Source organism: Podarcis erhardii, assembly GCF_964252035.2.
Source record: "Podarcis erhardii genome assembly, chromosome: 13".
NCBI lineage: Eukaryota > Metazoa > Chordata > Lepidosauria > Squamata > Lacertidae > Podarcis > Podarcis erhardii.
The window spans coordinates 31919498-31937366 of NC_138502.1; the positions used below are offsets into that span (position 1 = coordinate 31919498).

Consider the following 17869-nt stretch of genomic DNA (forward strand, 5'->3'; position numbering starts at 1 on the left):
ATACTTAATATTTTAAGCATGAATAAAATCCAAATTACTCTGTTCTAAATGGAATCTCTTCAGCCTCCCTCATAACTTTTATCTGGGATTTGGGAGTTTTATTCTAATTATACTGTATTCTGTACTGGATGTTTTGGCCTTTGGCTAAAGCAATAAAACTTGACTAGCTGATAAACACACACACACACACAGAGAGAGAGAGAGAGAGAGAGAGAGAGAGAGAGAGAGAGAAACTTCAGCACAATAAACACTTTCTAATCAGCAAATGACAGAAGTATTTATTCTGAAATATTGTCAACGTTGAGTGTTCTGCAAAAGCAAGTACTGCCCCCACCATCATGTATGTGGAATGTTTGGCCACCTTCTGCTGAACAAGAGCATGTGCCAAGTGGGGGAAAAGTACTACAGCAAAAGTCTCTAGAGTATGAAGAACTCTATCTTAGAATGGAAAAGGCTGAAGGAACAACAGGAGAGGAGACTGTCTTCTGCAGCAGATTTAATGTGGGTTGAGGACATCTCGTGTGCACATATTTTTCTTAGGAATAGCAAAGAGGGGTTCTAGGAAGTGTTTCGGTTGTGTCAACAATGCAAGGGACGGGAAGAGATGAGACCCAGGTTATCTAGGAGGGAACATAAAATAAATGTGAAGATGGTCATTTGGGAGGATAAACTATGAAAATAGAATGATCAATAAGGTGGCCAACCCACAGCCCACATTCAGCCCAGGTTTTTTGTTGCTCCGCAAGACCCTCCCACTCCATTTTTTTTTAAATTGACAATATTTCATCAGTCCTGATGTGGACCCCTCCGTTTGTGATGTCTGGCGACTGTTGTGCTCATTGTAAATCAATCAATCTCCACAAAAACGGTCCTGGACTTGCTGTTATGTATGTCTGAAACACAAACTTCAAAAATGGGTTTTCACTCTAGGTAACTAACCCACTACATCCAGCCTTAGGGTACTGCATGCCCCTCTGCTCTTGGTTCACAAAATAAGCCCTGCTTGGAAATTTCAAGTTATATGAAGAAAGCCTCCAATTTCCTTTTGGAAATGAAAAACCTACAGTGAATACAGGCAATCACTTGCCACAAGGCATCAGCACAAGGAATGCTGAGCAGTTTGCCCAGGGCTCATAAACGTTTAAAGGGCCTATGAATCCAGTCCCAGACCTGGCATAATTTCCAACTCACCACTCTTGGCTTTTGGGAAACCAGCAGGGAGGGTAAATTAATGAGTGTGCAAGTGACCTGAGTGGATCTGGCACAAAGCCTGCTCACCTGCTTGCTGTAATCTCAGGACTCTGGATATCAGAGGAAAGTGTTACAGGTTTGAAGGTGCTAGAGTTTAAGGCTTGCAGTATTAAAACCAGGAAACAGCCACACTCATACACATTTAGGACAGATCCATATGTGCATTTGAACTGTGTACTAGACACTTCCAATCCTTTAAATAGCATGTGTGAGAGACCAATTAAGTTAACTTCCTAAACTGTGTATTAGACACCTCGTGAATCGGTTGAAATTAACATGTGTTAGAAAGTAATTGAGTCAGGCAAATTTCCCTTTGAGGTGTTAGCCTAGGGTAATGAGTCATCCACACAACATGAGGATCAAAGGCAGTGGGACTTCTGCCTGTATTAAAAGAGACCAGTGTGAAGCTGGGTGTGACTTGAGGGAGCAAGGCAAGCTGCAGGGCAAGGATGCTGATGTGCCTATGGAGGAAGCAGGACCCACGTCTATATATGTTGTATATAAACCATGTATCATAAACCTTATACCATATACCATAAAAGCAAAACGCAGACTCAGGGTAAAGAGCACCAGGAGCTACCTGGAATCTCACACTGCTGTAGAGATTGGGGGTGGCATGTAAGCAGAGGCTTGACAACCATATGTCAGGAGTGCTCTGATGGTGTTTCCTGCTTGGCAGGGGGTTGGACTCGATGGCCCTTGTGGTCTCTTCCAACTCTATGATTCTATGATATTTATCATATCGCAGACTCATATGAATGTTCTTAAAATGTAACACTGGATCAAGGATCCAGCTTGTGACAGAGTAGTGGGCTTTTGCTTGAGCAAATCTGGTACCCAGGTCCAAGCAAACATGGAGCTAGTCTTGCAGTTAATTAAACAGTGGTGGCCAATTTATTGGACTAGGGCACCCAAGCAAAGTCCAAAGTATTTCTTAATTCCACTGCAGCATACACTGCACCCCACTCACATGCCTTGAGGTGGCCTTGCCTCTAAGTGTGGGGAGCAGGCAGGAAATCAGACCTAACTCCATGCTACAGTCAAGCCAATGAGACTCTACTGCCTGTGCCACTTGTGGCACCCAGGCTAAAGACTGGTCACTCATTCTGTAAAATTTAAAATTGTATTTTGACATACCGTATTTTTTGCACCATAACACTCACTTTTTTCCTCCTAGAAAGTAAGGGGAAATGTCTGTGCGTGTTATGGAGCGAATACCTGCGGGTGGCGGGGGGGATCTGCTGCAGTCATGAGCAGAGGATCCATGTTTCCCCTTCCTTTCCTCCTCCATGGTTACAAAGCATGGATCCACATGGATCCTCAGGATTTTTGCATTGGGCTACTCCAAACTCAGTGTCAGATCACATGTCTGTGGCCACAGCATGAACCACAAAAATCATATATCCACTATTTTGTTTAGAATATTTTTTTTCTTGTTTTCCTCCTCTAAAAACTGTGTGCGTGTTATGGTCTGGTGCGTGTTATAGAGCGAAAAATACGGTAGTTTGTTCTTCTACCTTGACTCCTACATCTTTTAGCACCTTTGTCTAACCAGCTATTCCTCCCCTAGCCTTGCCTTGTATAAATGTGCTCCCTGACAACACAGTATCACCTTACTGAATTCCACTTCACTCTTAACTCAAAATTCACCTAATGAATCTTAATGCTTTCTCCTAATGTGGAGACTTCCTGGCTTGCTCCGGCAGAAAGGAGAGGCCAGAAGATGGAGCCAGAGACAATATTCCTCCAGGTTTAATCCAGGCTTATGTAAAAAGACAATCAAGAAACATTGCGTGCAGTGCCTTTTTAACAAACGCTCTGTTAATGTTTCAGATACCCAGCCTGCTCTTGGGCTGGAGAATATCATCCACAATAATGAAAGGATATGAATCTCCCCACTCACTGTTCAATTTAAGCCACATCTCACCATAACACAGCCTCAGAATTTGTTTTTGCCAGGGTTCAGAGACCTGGAATATGTCACATATAATAGAGACAGGAGTGTCGCTGAGCATGGTTGAGATTTCTTTCCTTTGCTATCTGGTATCCGGGGCTGTGCTTCTAGATCAGTGGGCAGCACTGCCAGACAGGGATAACCCTCAACAACCAACAACTGTATGATCATCCTTGTAGTCCCATCCTAAAAACAACTGTTCCAAGACAAACCAGTGGTTCACAGAGCCACTTTCCCATTAGTCAACAGCAGATAAGACCTGAGTCATTACCAAGGTTCAACAAAGATAGAAAGCAGTTTATATATTATGACAATTATATTGGACCAGCTTATATGGCTGTGAGAATATGCTATCTTTTGGAGTTGCTCAATAGTTTTCATCAGGCAGAACAGAAAGGTGGCTGATTCTCAGTTAATTACCCAACAGTTCATCTCTGCCTAGACAAAACAATTATTTGCAAAGGGAAGTAAAATTGCTTTCTCTCTATAGTTGAGAATAAGCCATATAATACCTCTGCCTCTCATCAATGACTAGATCTTTAGGGATCTTCAGAACCAGATACGTTATAGAATACAAATGAGCAATTGCTGAGCTTCCCTCCATTTTCTCTTTGCCAACTGTCCACCATTTTGGAGCATCCCTTCTTTCACCTTTCCCCCCCAGCTGGTGCATTCCCTTCAACACAAGTAACAGCACCACCTCCTGGTGGTTGATTAAAATCACACTATGTGTTTCATTTATCTTAAGTGCAGTTCAGTTAACTCCAAGGCACTTCTGAGGGAAGACTTATCAGCCGATGAAAGAGTAATGGGTTTGGCAAGCAGCTGAGGAATGCAAAAGGAAAGTTCCTTCAAAGTTTTTGACTTGCCATGAGAAAAGGCAGCCACTTCAGGTGATGAATTTCAGGTGCCATTAAGAGCAACGGAGTGAGGGCCAAACTACATGCTAAGTGCATATTTGAATTTGTCAGTGTCTTTAAATAGCAGCTGCAGGTTTCCCTAATCACAGTACTATGGCAGGAGTGATAGGTATTGTGGGGTGGGGGTGGGGGGTGACAGCATTTTTCTTTTCGGAACAAATAGTAGTTTGTGAGGCGTGAAGAATTTTAATTGGAACTGCACTGCAGTGGAAAGGGTTAATCCACTCCTCAGCCTGTGCTGAGGCCCCGATTCAAATTGATCGAGGATGGGAGCTTAGCTGCTATTTAAAAACACATGCCACACATTTATTATAATGTGTAGCTTGGTTCTGAGAGACAGACATATCTGAGAACAGTTCTCTGGCAAGTTCTAGTGCAGGCATAGGCAAACATGGCCCTCCAGGTGTTTTGGGACTACAACTCCCATGATCCCTAGCTAACAGGACCAGTGGTCAGGGATGATGGGAACTGTAGTCCCAAAATATATGGAGGGCTAGGTTTGGCCATGCCTGTTCTAGTGCATCAGCCCCACTGAAGTGAGTAGCAACTATTCAAGAGCATCGTATGGAGACTGTAAAGGAGAACTGTCCCATGGCAGGCGATTAAACCTGAAGGAGATCCGCCACAATCGTTGCCCAATGATATGAACTCAGTCTTGTCTTACCTGCCATTCATCTTTCCACATCGTAGGCGGGCATAAGATATTCCTTTGGCACAATCCCCACCATGCTGTCCAGCTCTCCGACCCACCAGCCATACATGTTGTACTCCTGGAATTGAAGTAAGAACAGCATTAAGTGAAATAGCTGGATGAAGGGCCTTGATGTCATGGGCTTAGACTCCTGCCACTGTCACAGAAGATGAGTTTGGATTTGATATCCCGCTTTATCACTACCCTAAGGAGTCTCAAAGCGGCCAACAATCTCCTTTCCCTTCCTTCCCCACAACAAACACTCTGTGAGGTGAGTGGGGCTGAGAGACTTCAGAGAAGTGTGACTAGCCCAAGGTCACCCAGCAGCTGCATGTGGAGGAGCAGAGACGCGAACCTGGTTCCCCAGATTACGAGTCCACCGCTCTTAACCACTACACCACACTGTCACAGAACTTGTAAGAACATAAGGGCCTCCTGGATCAGCCCAATGGCCCATCTAATCCAACATGGGAGCCACACACACAAGCAGCCTGAAAGGTTACAGCAAGACTGCACTGATTGTCATTGTAAAACATACACGTGCCCATCATTCTGGGTAGTGGCGGGATAAATTGCAACATACTCAGCATTAGGTGCCACTTGGTGTTGATAGAAAAGTTAAAGTGTTTAATGGATTGTGTCCAATGAGCATAGGATCACAGAATTGTAGAGTTGGAAGAGGGTCATCTGGTTTCCTCTTTACCAGGTTAGACATAACGATTTCCCTCAACCCTTCCTCATAAGGCTTGGTTTCCAGACCCCTGATAATCTTGGCCGCCTTCCTCTGCACACACTGTAGCTTGTTAATATCTTTCTTAAATTGTGGTGACCACAACTGAGTGCAGTACTCCAGGTGTGGTCTGAAAAGAGCAGGACTATTCCTTCCCATGATTGGGACACTATACTTCTGTACATGCATTTAAAATAGCAATATGAATTATTATTTCTCATTTATTTATTTTTTGAACTTTTAATTTGATGTAATTTTGGGTTAGCTGCCTTGGACACTGTAGAAAGACAGGATATAATCAATTGCATTAAAACAATAAAAATACAACTGTCAAGGGCCTAACATATAAAATAAACCTGTTGGAATAAAGCAGCATTAAAGCAAGAGTCCCAAATGCTTTGTATTTCTCCCTTCACAAATGCTGCACCAAATAAAACTACTTTTAACTTACCATAACACTTAAGAATACAGTATTAATATTCGTAGATAAGATTCTCTGTACATATAAAGGTTTGGACTAGGCTTCTGCCTGATGCACCAGTTTTCTAATGGGAAAGGGTTGTGTTTGTTTTTGCATATTCTTCTAACTGTATTCTTCCGCCTGCAGCTTGAAGTGGAAGAGTTCATAAAAATATCTACCACTTAACCCTGTTGATTGTGCAAACTTGTCCATACAGAGCCTTTTGCTGCAGCACCCAGAAGAACTGAAAGTTCTGGCAGAAGTTCTGTTTTGGCTGTGGAGAACCCAGGACTGTCAGCTCTCTGGCCAGTGAGTGGGGCCATAGAGTCTTTGCCCTTCCCTTAGCGGTGGAAAACATGATTCTAGCAGCTGTTGGCCCACCGGACACTGGGTGAGGCAGAATGTCCTACATTTTGCTCCTTAAATAGCTCCAGGGATATGTGAAGTAATAGTAAAGTAGAGTTCCTCTGAGCACATTCAGAGTGCTTTCTTCTCTAGAATAACCTCTCTCATGGACATGTTAGGAGCAAGACGCTGCAAGCTGAAGGGTTTCCAGACAAGTGTCGCAGCATTCAGTATAAAGGCTATGGGTTGTTTCACACAAGTATGTTAATCACTTGTTGACTACGCAGCATCTAATGGCGACATGCATGGCGAATGAGCCATTATAGATTAATCACCACAAACATCTTTCATATCACCTGATGTCAGTTCACGCACAATGCTTTTCAGCCCAGAGTCAGTTCACACATTCTGCTAAAATAGCCAAGTACAGAGTAATGAAGTGATGTAGATGTGTGTGTGAACAAGCCCAAGGCACCAGGAAAAAAACAGAGAAAGGGATACTATGCCAGATGGATGTAAAAGGCGAAGACAGAGACCGGACCCACCTTCTTCCAAGCACTGCTTTGGCCTGAGCACTGTGAGGTATTTTAAAACAATTTCGGCTTTGATGGATTGCTGGGGAGCCAGCGATTGTTCATAATCAAAAAAGGAAGAATGGAATGCAAATGAGCACAAGCCGAGAACCATCGGCGCCGGGCGCTTTATTTCCCTGTGCTGTGCCAAAAAGAATTAAAACAACATTAAACTCCCAGCAATAATGTTTAAGCTCTCGTTTCCAAGTGCCAAATTGCACCGCTCTGGATCATACAGATGTTCGTTAATTATGCTAATTTTTATTAAACTATTAAAATGGAGGAAGTTGCACTGGCAGAGCCCCGGCCCGAGGTGAACCCTGCCTTGCGTCTGGAGGTGCTAATTTGCCAGCTTCCCTCCATAAGCTGCTGATGCCGGAGGTTTGGGCTTTGCTTAGCGAGGGGGAATTTTTTTGTATGGGGTGATGGAGAGGATGACTTCTTCAGCAGAAAATGTTGAAACAAATTCCAGTGAGTGCTAGATGCTAGACCATTTGGACCTGCACACATCCATTGATCCAGAGCAGGCTTGACCATGAGGACAGAGGAGGTAGCTGTCTGTGGTGGCTCAGTTCAAGAGAGGCTCCCCATGCCACACCAGCAATCCTGAGTCCAGGCTCTTAACCCTCCTTTTGTGGTAGCTGGCTCCCCATGGAGAGTGTGCTCCAGGACCTGTGCACTGTAGCTTAGAGTTAGCAGGGGACACCCCTGACTCATGCCAACAAGGGCAGCAAGAATGCCGAGTTTGTCCTACAGCAATCCAGCATTAACAAGGGCTTTATTATTATTATTTTGCAGGAATGTTTCAGCCCTGTTGTAACATGTCTAAGCACTGTAACTTTGAGGTCAGCATCCCAAGCAGATTTCAGTTTCAAAAATGATAGTGGATTTTGGGGAATATACAGAGTTAATTCCCAGCCCCTCTCCTGGGCCCAGGGTAAAAGGCCTCAACAAAAGGATATCCTTGGCTAAAAATTTACATCCTTCAGGTGTCCTGCACCCTCTGATTCATAGGAGTACTGGTATGAAAGACAGGTACACTGAAAGACTGTCTAAAATTGGTGTGCTGATTAGTGAAATCAACTGGAGGCATGTAGTATCAAAAATTAGGAAAATCTGTAATGTTCTTGGCTTGAAGTCCGAACTGTGGCCTAGGAAATGGGATCACAGGATTTCACCTTACCTGCGCTGACTGCATGAACTGAAAGAGGTGTGTGTGTTACCCAAGATGTGTAAAAGGATCTCAAGAACAGAACAGAAGCTTAGCGCAGGGGTGGCATCCCTGCCGATTAAAAAAGATGAAGCAAAAATATGCAAAGGAAGTAAAAATGAAATGCAAAATTTCTCTCCCCATCCCTTGGCTCCCAAATTTCTTGTCAGCAGCAAAGCTGAAACAGCTGCATGCGGATCAATCTTTCCTGGGCGTGGGGGTCCGTGGAGGGATTGCACATGCACAGACATAGAAGAATTTATGTTGCTGATGTACACCAACTAATAGGAAAACAATATCTAAACCTATGGGAAAGGACATATAAACCAAAATAGGATGCCGACAAGCGACAAGGGGGACATTTCTTGGCTACTCTCAGCCTTCTCATGCAGCTGTTTTACTGCTTTTCGACAGCGTCACGGGTGTCCTTTGCATGCCTCCTGTCTCGATGTCTGGACTCTCTCTACCGTGCCACAAGAAAATGCCTTAGCAAGCAGGTAGCAGCAGGGGGTAGGGGGAGTAAGACTGGGAGGAAACAGCAGGCAGCTCTCGTAAGCTGGAAAAGAGAATGAAGACCCCTGCTACAGAGCCGCTCGCTTTTAATTTCCATCTGCCCCCATCCCCACTGTTTCACTATTTGTAGAGCGTTCTGCATGACAGCTCAGCAACTACCCAAGATGACCACTGATACGTCTTTGAGGGGCAAGGCAGAAACAGCCTCAGGGCTGCAGCGCTCTTTCGCTTTCTGTATAAAATATGTGTGCATGTATATTACTGGGGTGCAAATCTAATGGGAAGTTATCACCCACTGAGTTCTTTCTCGGTAAGCCCAGATGCAGCGGCTGGTTGCAGTTACTCAGTGGTCATAGGAATATAATGAATGTGCTTTATACTAAATCAGACCTTTGGTCTATTAAACCCAGTGCAATGTACTCTGACTGGTGACGGCTCTCTAGCAAAGGTCCTTCCCAGTCCTACTCTGTGAGGTTTTGTAACTGGAGATGCCTATGCCTTGGAACAAACTTGTTACTTTCTGCATGCACATGACATGTTCACCTGCTGAGCTAAACCAAGGTAAGACCTGCTGCTTGTTAAAAGCTAGTTTTAGATGTTATATATACCCCACATGCAGACAAGGAGAAGCCCCTTTATGTGTCGCAAATGCTTTATGCAGGAAGAGTGATGTTTAAAAGATCCTTACCAAATGCGTATCCCTAACCACAAATAGCAGGAGCATGCTTCTGATTCTGGCAGCAGCTTTCACAACTGCTACTCATGATGGGTGAAGTGCATTTAGTGAGTATTTTTTAATATTACTGCTCAGGATCTCATGTGCATTACATGTGCAGCATCTCTGTAAGTAAGCATTTCCTGCAGGCTGCCTGTCAGCGAGGCAACACTGAAACAGGCTGTCATTTGCAAATAATTAAGAGCAAAAATGAATTTGACTCTGTGTGTGTGTGTGTGTGTGTGTGTGTGTTCAAGCAAGTTCTCCTTGCTACAATTTATTTCCAAAAATGTGAATCTATATTCTCCTAATTATGGTTGCACTGGGATTTAGAGCTAAGCTCTTGCAAAATTCATCCCACTTGCATGAGCTGCCAACAGCACTGACAGTGGAATAAGTGAGACAATTTGCAGAACTCTGAACTAAGCTGTTGACGGGAACAGCAAACTACAATATGGCCACAGATAAGATTGACAGGGAGGAGGAAGGCTGGGCTGAATTCCTGGTCAATCAAGAGGTTGGTTAATTTTTAGGAGCAAGAGGTGTCTGGAATAAACACTCAAAGGAATTCCTTCCTTCGGTCCCAGAAGTGTATGCATTGGATATCCTGTGGTAACTCAAAATATATAGTAACTACATGTTATGAGAGACATAGTGTTGCTATCCAAAACAGCAGTCTGGTTTTGAGCTCTCCCCTTCCTCCTCCATAACATGTAGTAAAACTAACAGCATGTTCTGATACCATCATCATGTTGCATTTTTCCTTGGCACTGACAACCAGTGATTTATCTCTATTGATTTATTGCAATTATTTATATCCTGCCTTCCAGGATGTGGCAAATCCTTCCATGATGTGAGGAATTTGATGTGAAGCAATGACGAGGAAACACGCAGCACGACATCAAGAAATTGGCTACGTTTTACTACATGTTACAGAGCAGGGAGAACTCAATACAGAACTTCTGCTTTTGCTGGTAGCCCCGTATTTCTCATCATGTACAGCTCTGCCCTCACTATGAATGGAAAGAATCACTGCACATGCTCAGAGGCACTCTTTTTCATCTACTTAGTTTTCTCCAGAGCAGAGCCCTGGCACCAGGGCCGGCCCACACATGAGGCAAGGTGAGGTGACGGCCCACTGGGGCAGCAGATCCCAATGTTGATCTCTCCCCCCCCCCCTTTGTTCCTGATGTAGATCTTCCCTTGTCCCTTCTTCCCTAGTGGGAAAGGGGTGCTATTTTGGGGTCTGCCTCAGGTGCCAAAATGTCATGGGCTGGCCCTGCTTGGCACAGAAAATAGATTCCGGGGCTAATACATCCTATCTCCCAATTAAGCCTCGGGGTTTGGAGGCAAACTCTTTTCTCTATAGTGAGACATTACCTGTTCTAAAACAAAAGGCTGGCTCCACACCCCACCTTGCCAACGCTGATCTAGCAATATTTACTCCTCAACCCCAACTTAGCTCTAGTTACAGTCCAAGCGCCTCATAAACAACCCCGATCCTACTTTGGCGATGTAGTTAATCAGCCCCAGTCGCTCACAGAAGATCAATGGCGGGATGATGGATGCCCGAGGAGAAAAGCCAAAATCAATCACAGGCTTATCGGTATATGATTGCTTGGCCCCATTATTAGTGCCGGAGCATCATACATTATTGTTAGTAAAATGGAGGCCTCTAATTCATAGGTGAGCTGTGTCACGCATTATTGGAGGGTCGCTTGACATGGGAGGGTTTTATATTGGGTTGCTGCAGACATCTGTTTACCTCAAAAACTGGCCCAGGGCTGAAAGCTGGCTCAGAACAAAATTTAGGGCTTAACACTGGAAAGGAAGAAACCTGAGCACAGTGGCTAGTTTTTGAGAATGAAAGAGAGGTGCTAGGGTCTGAATGCCCCCCAGGAAGCTGCAGTGACAGCTCAAGACGTTTCTCCTGTGCTCATGTGCAGCTCCCGTCCCCCCCCCCCCGTCATTTCAAAAGGGCTTGCATAGAGAAACTTCCCTGTAGGTAGTGCTCTATGAATGAGACCTCTCTCTCTTTCTGTCTCTTTATTGCCCCAAACCTATTTTCTGAGATGACAGCCTTACGTTGCCTCATGGTCAGGCAGAAAGTCATGACGTGGCCTCTGCCATGGAAGTCTAGCTTTCTTAATCCTAGATATCGGGGTCAGGAAGAGGCCCCATCTCTTCAAAGGAGCTTGTACTTTCCTTCCATTTCCTCTGGGATATCAGGAACTCCTGCAACTAGGGAAGGACTTGCTTTTGTCTTCTCCCAAGAGGAGAAGAGTGTGGAACCTCACAGTGTGGAGATGGGGAGCGGAAGGGAGAGAGAAGATCTGGGAAATTACAGAGTGGCCAGTCTGACTTTGATACCTTGGAACACACTAGAACAGAGGAAAAAGGAGTCAGTTTATAATCATCTGTGTAACAATGTAGTGATAAGTGATTTTAATTGGGTTATAAACTTAGTGGATTGTGGGAATGTAGTGGACATAATTTATCTTTATTTCAGCAAAGCATTTGATAAAGTTCCCCATTATATTTGGTTAGCAAACTGGTTAAATGCAGGATATACAATAATACCATCAGGTGGATCCAGAGCAGGAAAAATTGAGCATGTTCATCAGTGGTTTCTCATCAACCTGGGTCATGTTTTTGAGCATGGTACCACAAGGATCCGAGCACAAGCACACTATTCCTTCCTGTAGTTTCCAGCAACTGATATTCAGAAGCATTGCTGCCTCTGACTGTGAAGGCAGAGGCTAGTAATCACCTTTACAGAATAACTGGGCACAGTACTGCAGATAAGGTCTGACCAGTGCAGAATAAAATGATTTTTTTAAAAGACTTGGAAACTATGGTGCTACTAATGCAGCCTAGAATTGTATTATCTTTTTTTTTTGGCAGCATCATACTGCTGATCCATGTTCAGCTTGTGATTGATTATAATTCTGAGATCGAATCAAATCTTTATTATTATGGTCAATGACCAGATCCTGAGATCCTTTTTGTATGCCTGCGAAGCCAGATGTCCCCCATACTATCCTTGTGCATTTGATTTTTTAAAAAATCGTCTATATTGAATTTCATTTTGTTAGTTTCAGCCCAGTTTTCCATTGGCACCACACTTTTTAAAAGAATGCAGACAAATTGGAACAGGTTCAGAAGAGGGCAAAAGTTGTACAATGAAAGGTTGAGGGAACCGGGTGTGATTAGCCAGGTGAAGAGAAGACTGAAGGCAGATACGAGAGTAAACTTCAAATCTCTGAAGGGTTCTCTTATAGAACAGGGTACTTATTTTCCGCTGCCCCAGTGGGCAGGACTAGTTCTAATGGGCTTACATTACAGATGGTAGATTTCAGTTAAACATTAGGAGAAACCTCTCAACAATAAGCACAGATAAATGAAGACCGGGAATCCAAGGGACCTAATGAGACCCTCCAGACTTTTCTATCTGTTCCTTGGGACTTTTCCTAGGTCACACCTCTTAAAGGCTCTGCGTGTGTTTTCCCTTCAGACCAGTGTGCCTGATAGACTACAATATGGATATGCAGCAGCTCTGAGAGCTTTAATGGAGGTAGAGGGACATGATTGGTTTTCTGGCATTACCTGATTCCATGGACCAGGAATGTGTTATTTGCATCTTGTGTGGAATTGTCTGAAGTTCCTCCCTCTGAACAGCTGTATGGGTGATGCATTCCTGTTATAATTGGTGCTTGAACGAGTGCTTAATTTCTGACTATATGTGATTATTTCTCACAAACACCTGTATCTCAGAGTAAACTCAGTTGTTTTAACTTCTAAGTGCTGAAGACCGGTTGTGAAGTGCTGGCGGACAAAACACGTTCTATAAACTAACACTGGACATATCTGGAGAGTGCTTAGTTCAATATGGGCACTTCACATCAGAGTTGTGATTAGACAGTTGGCAGACACAAGTGTCACTGATCATACCTTTTCCTATGGATACAAAAACAATTCAATGGCATATTCCCCCAATGATTCATATCATTAATGTTATATCAAGTCATAACATTAATGTCATAACAGGAGTGTATGGAGTGTTAGGGGAGGGTATTGCTTCTGGTGGGGAACATGTTGTGCTCCTTCTGGGGTAATTTATCCACCTTTGGTCCCCACCCTGCACTCAGCTCCCACCTGTGGCTCCTAGAAGCTGTCAGCATGTGACAGAGCCAGGGAATGGCTTTGACTAGCCAGCTAAACCAGGGGAGGGTAGCTGAAGGGACTCAAACCCTCGGTGGTTAGGGACTTGCATGCGAAGCCAGGCTCTGGGGAATTGAGTGGATAAGACCAATAGTGGGTCTAAGAGTCAAGAAAGTGGCTTCCGCACATGCTGTAGAGGGAAGTGAGGGGCAGATGGACCTCGTCAATCTGGGAAGGTAGCCCATCTAGGAGAAGGAAAACTCTGATCCTAAAACTTTGTTGCCTTGCAGGACATCTTTGGGAGAAGAACAGGCTAAGGAGTAAACCCTACACAAATCCAGAGTGGAGTCCCTAAGACAGTTGGGTGGCACTTTGTATGACTCCTTCTGGCAACTCCTCCAGCCAACCTGGTGCCAAACATATTGCTATGCTTTCCTTTGGACCACATCAGCGAGGCTGAGAGGAGGGTCTTGTCATCTTGGCAGCTCAGGACCACCATACACACTGCCCAGGCTTGCACCCTGGGGAGCTCACTTCAGTACTGCTAACACAGCAATTTCACCCCTGGAGGCACACTCCATTGTCTCTTGGGACTGATGGATACCAACAGCCAAGTCACAAGCTGAACGGTAGACATACGTCACAATAGTATTACTACTACTACTACTACTACAATTTATATACCACCCTTTATCAAAAAATCCAAGGGCAGTGTACAACATTAAAAACACCTTGCCACTCTGGGAACCTCAGTAGCTGAAGGCATGGGATATAAATTTATTAAATAAATAAGCAACAAATTCATAAGAAAGCTCAGTGATCAGCAATACAAGATGCTTTAAAGAATGGCAGAAAGCTATTACTAGATTTATCTGGCAGGGGAAGAAACAAGAATAAAGTATAAATTATGGACAAATGCCAAGGAAAGAGGTGGATTCTCCTCACCAGATCTGAGATTATATTTCGAGGCGTCTTATCTTTGCTGGTTAAAGGAATGGATATCGCTGGAAAACTGTTCCATATTAGATCTTGAAAGTCATGATAACAGATATGGCTGGCATGCCTATTTGTGGCATGACATAAAGCTTTTCTGAATCCCGTTATAAGGAAACCAGTGTATGAAGTATGGGACAAATATAAAAAAAAACATTGGAACACAAAACACCATGGTGGCTCTCCCCACTTGAAACAATATTGGTGAAAAAAAGGAATATGAGAAATGATTGGGCAACATATTAAGAATTATTAATAGAAGTAGATCAAGATTTAAAATTAAGGAGGTTCAAAGATATGAGAATTAGTAACTGACTGGTTGCAATCAGTGGTGTAGCTAGCCACTCGCGTGCCTGGTGCGGTGGTGTGTGTGTCCTGCAGCCAGGGGCAGCACGATCTGCGCTGATGGGAGCAGTGTGACCCACGCTGATGGGGGTGGGGCCAGCCTCTCCGATGCTTGGAGCCTCTCTGCCGCCTTCCCCTCAGCTGTAGGGCAGCTGAGGGAGAGGCAGTAGGCAGACGCAAGTCCCACGTTGCCATTTCAGGCAGTGCAGAACCTGCAGGCGCCTAAGCCACCATGTCACTCCTAAAAAGTTTTGTGAGCCCATTTTTTTTTTTAAAAAAAACTCATTTTATCAAACCCCCCCCCTCAGTGATGACACCCAGGGAGGACTGCACCCCCTTCCTCCGCCACTGGTTGCAATATCACCAGCTTAATGAACTGTTTAAGTTGGACAAAAAGAAGGGTTTTCTAAAAATAAAAATAAAAAAATCACATGTGGTGGTCATGTAAGATGTAAAACACTTCTGGGAAATGATATGTAATGAATTGAAAAAAAATGTTGAAAATAACTTTTCCTAAGAAACCTGAAGCTTTTCTCTTAGGTATTATAGGTCCAGAGATTCCGAAGGACCAGATGAAACTATTCATGTACATGGCCACAGCTGCCTGGACTCTGTTAGCCCAGAAATGGAAAGATGGTACAACTCTGAGCAAGGAAGTGCCAGATAAAACTGATGAACTATGGCGAGATGGCAAAACTTACAGGAAGAATTAGAAACCAGGAAGAAGTGGACTTTAATAAAGGATGGGGAAAGTCTATAATCTACTTGAAAAACTATTGTAAACAATTACACACTTTGGTAGGATTGACAGAAAAGTTGTGGTAAAAATTTGAACTATGGAATGATAAAGGATTTATAAGAATGGATTTATGAAAGAGATGCAGAGGGAGAAATCATAATATTAAGATTGACAATGGGGCGGGGAGGGAAGTCAAAGGGGATTTCATGTTTATGTTCTTATTTTGCTTATATATGTAAAATAGAAAATGCAAAATTAAAATAAATAAATAAATAAATAAATAAATACAAAAGCTCAGGCGAGTAGCCTTCTCTCTCTTGGTAAAGGTGGCATACTGCCCACGCCTTTAAACACATTCCAGTTTGCTGCCTTTCTTTCTTTCCATGTGTTTACATTCACCACTCCGCCTCCTAGGCTGGTTCTTTACGTATTCAAACGTTTCTTCCCATAAATCACAATTAGTATGAATTATTAAATCTACACAACATGCACAACCATCCCATATTACTTCTTTGCTATTAATGTAATCAGAACACTGCAAAACTCCCACAAGGAACTTCATGGGATAGAGGCAAAAAAAAGTGTGCAGTTAATTTCCAGGAGGAGGCAGGACAATTTGGGGATGAACACTGGAAGCAGAGATGTCTTCTAATAAGGTAAGCCTTCCTCAGATGCCTGGTTTTGGCAGCTCCCATTCATTTCAATCAGGCATGTACAGGACAGCTTCCCAACGGGTTATGCCCTTGTTTATTATGAGTGCAAGGGCATGCCAGTTAGATTTTCCACATCAGGCATCAAAAGATAGTGGACTCATTCATGAGAAGGAAGACAAAGAGTACACAATAATGTCTGACTTTGATTGTTTTCTTAAGTTATCAAAAGCCCCTGACCGTTAGGTCCAGTCGCGGATGACTCTGGCGTTGCGGCGCTCATCTTGGATTTGGATTTGATATCCCACTTTATCACTACCCAAAGGAGTCTCAAAGCGGCTAACATTCTCCTTTCCCTTCCTCCCCCACAACAAACACTCTGTGAAGTGAGTGGGGCTGAGAGACTTCAAAGAAGTATGACTAGCCCAAGGTCACCCAGCAGCTGCATGTGGAAGAGAGGAGACGCGAACCCGGTTCCCCAGATTACGAGTCTACTGCTCTTAACCACTACACCACACTGGCTCCTTGCTTTACTGGCCGAGGGATCCGGGGTACAGCTTCCGGGTCATGTGGCCAGCATAACTAAGCCACTTCTGACGAACCAGAGCAGTGCACGGAAATGCCGTTTACGCCACCCACGTCCCTAGGTACCTAAATACGGTTACCCTAATGCCTCAATATGCTCTTGATAGGGGCTTGTGGCACTTAGTTGTAAACTCAAAGGTGAGAGAGGTGAGATACACCAATGCAAGAAGAATTGTGTTTTGCAGGGAATGCATCCTAATGTTGAGGGGGAAATTTAACATAATACAATTTAAGACTTAAATCTTGATGAACTTTAAGGTAAAAATGTTTGGTATCAACTTGTCAAGTCTACCACTTTTTTATCAACTTGTTCGGCTTTTCACAAAATTCCTTAAAGCCAACCGCATGAACAAATAAAATAAAAATTTAAAAAATCATTTGTTTTTGTAATGATGCTTGAATTAAGAGAATTCTGCTCCCCTACCAAAGTGTAAAAGTGCTAGTATATTTACCTTTGTTTCCTGCAGACAAGTGCATTATTTAAAAACAAGGAGGTTCCCCTGCTCTTTTTCCTTTTCCTTGAACTTCTATTTGGGGGAAGAACCTTGTGCAACTGAAAAAAACTTGTATGCTGGATTGGGATCAGTGGTTTGTCCTAGCACTTTGTATTATTTTACTTACCTTGGAAATTTTTAAAAAATAACAATGGGTGTCCAGCTTAGATGCCCCCCCTGTTTTTTATTATGTTGAAGACAGTGTGCACCCCCATATCTAAGCTGGCGGGGTTGGGGCACTCCTGATGTAAGATCTTGCCCCCCCCCTTTGGGAGAGTGACAGACTTGATGACCTTCTGGTCCTTCCCAGTTAAAAGAATTCCATGATTACATATTAGTTCTTCTTATGTTTGCAAAGTGCTTTACAATCCTAATACCATTTATCCTCCACCCACCCCATTAAAAAAAAGAAAAGCATCCAAGTTCAGAGACAATAGCTTGGTTACAGCATTTCTCACCCTCTTCCTCCCCCCTCCACAATCACCCCAAGCCAATGGGATCGCAAAAATCACGTGGTGCTGCCATATTAATATTTATTCCA

At 43.6% G+C, this 17869-nt stretch overlaps 1 protein-coding gene across 8 annotated transcripts in view; it reads right to left on the reverse strand.

Annotated features, from left to right (window-relative positions):
* Positions 1-251: 251 nt before the first annotated feature.
* SKAP1 (src kinase associated phosphoprotein 1) overlaps positions 252-17869 on the reverse strand; it is a 314733-nt gene continuing 297115 nt past the window's right edge. For all 8 annotated transcript variants that reach the window (XM_081838162.1, XM_081838163.1, XM_081838161.1 and 5 more), the window contains 2 exons: positions 4790-4895; positions 252-620 (listed from right to left, as the gene is read on the reverse strand). In XM_081838162.1, the coding sequence (XP_081694288.1) occupies positions 4797-4895 (99 nt within the window). In that variant the 3' untranslated portion in view covers positions 252-620; positions 4790-4796. The remainder of the gene's footprint in view (positions 621-4789; positions 4896-17869) is intronic.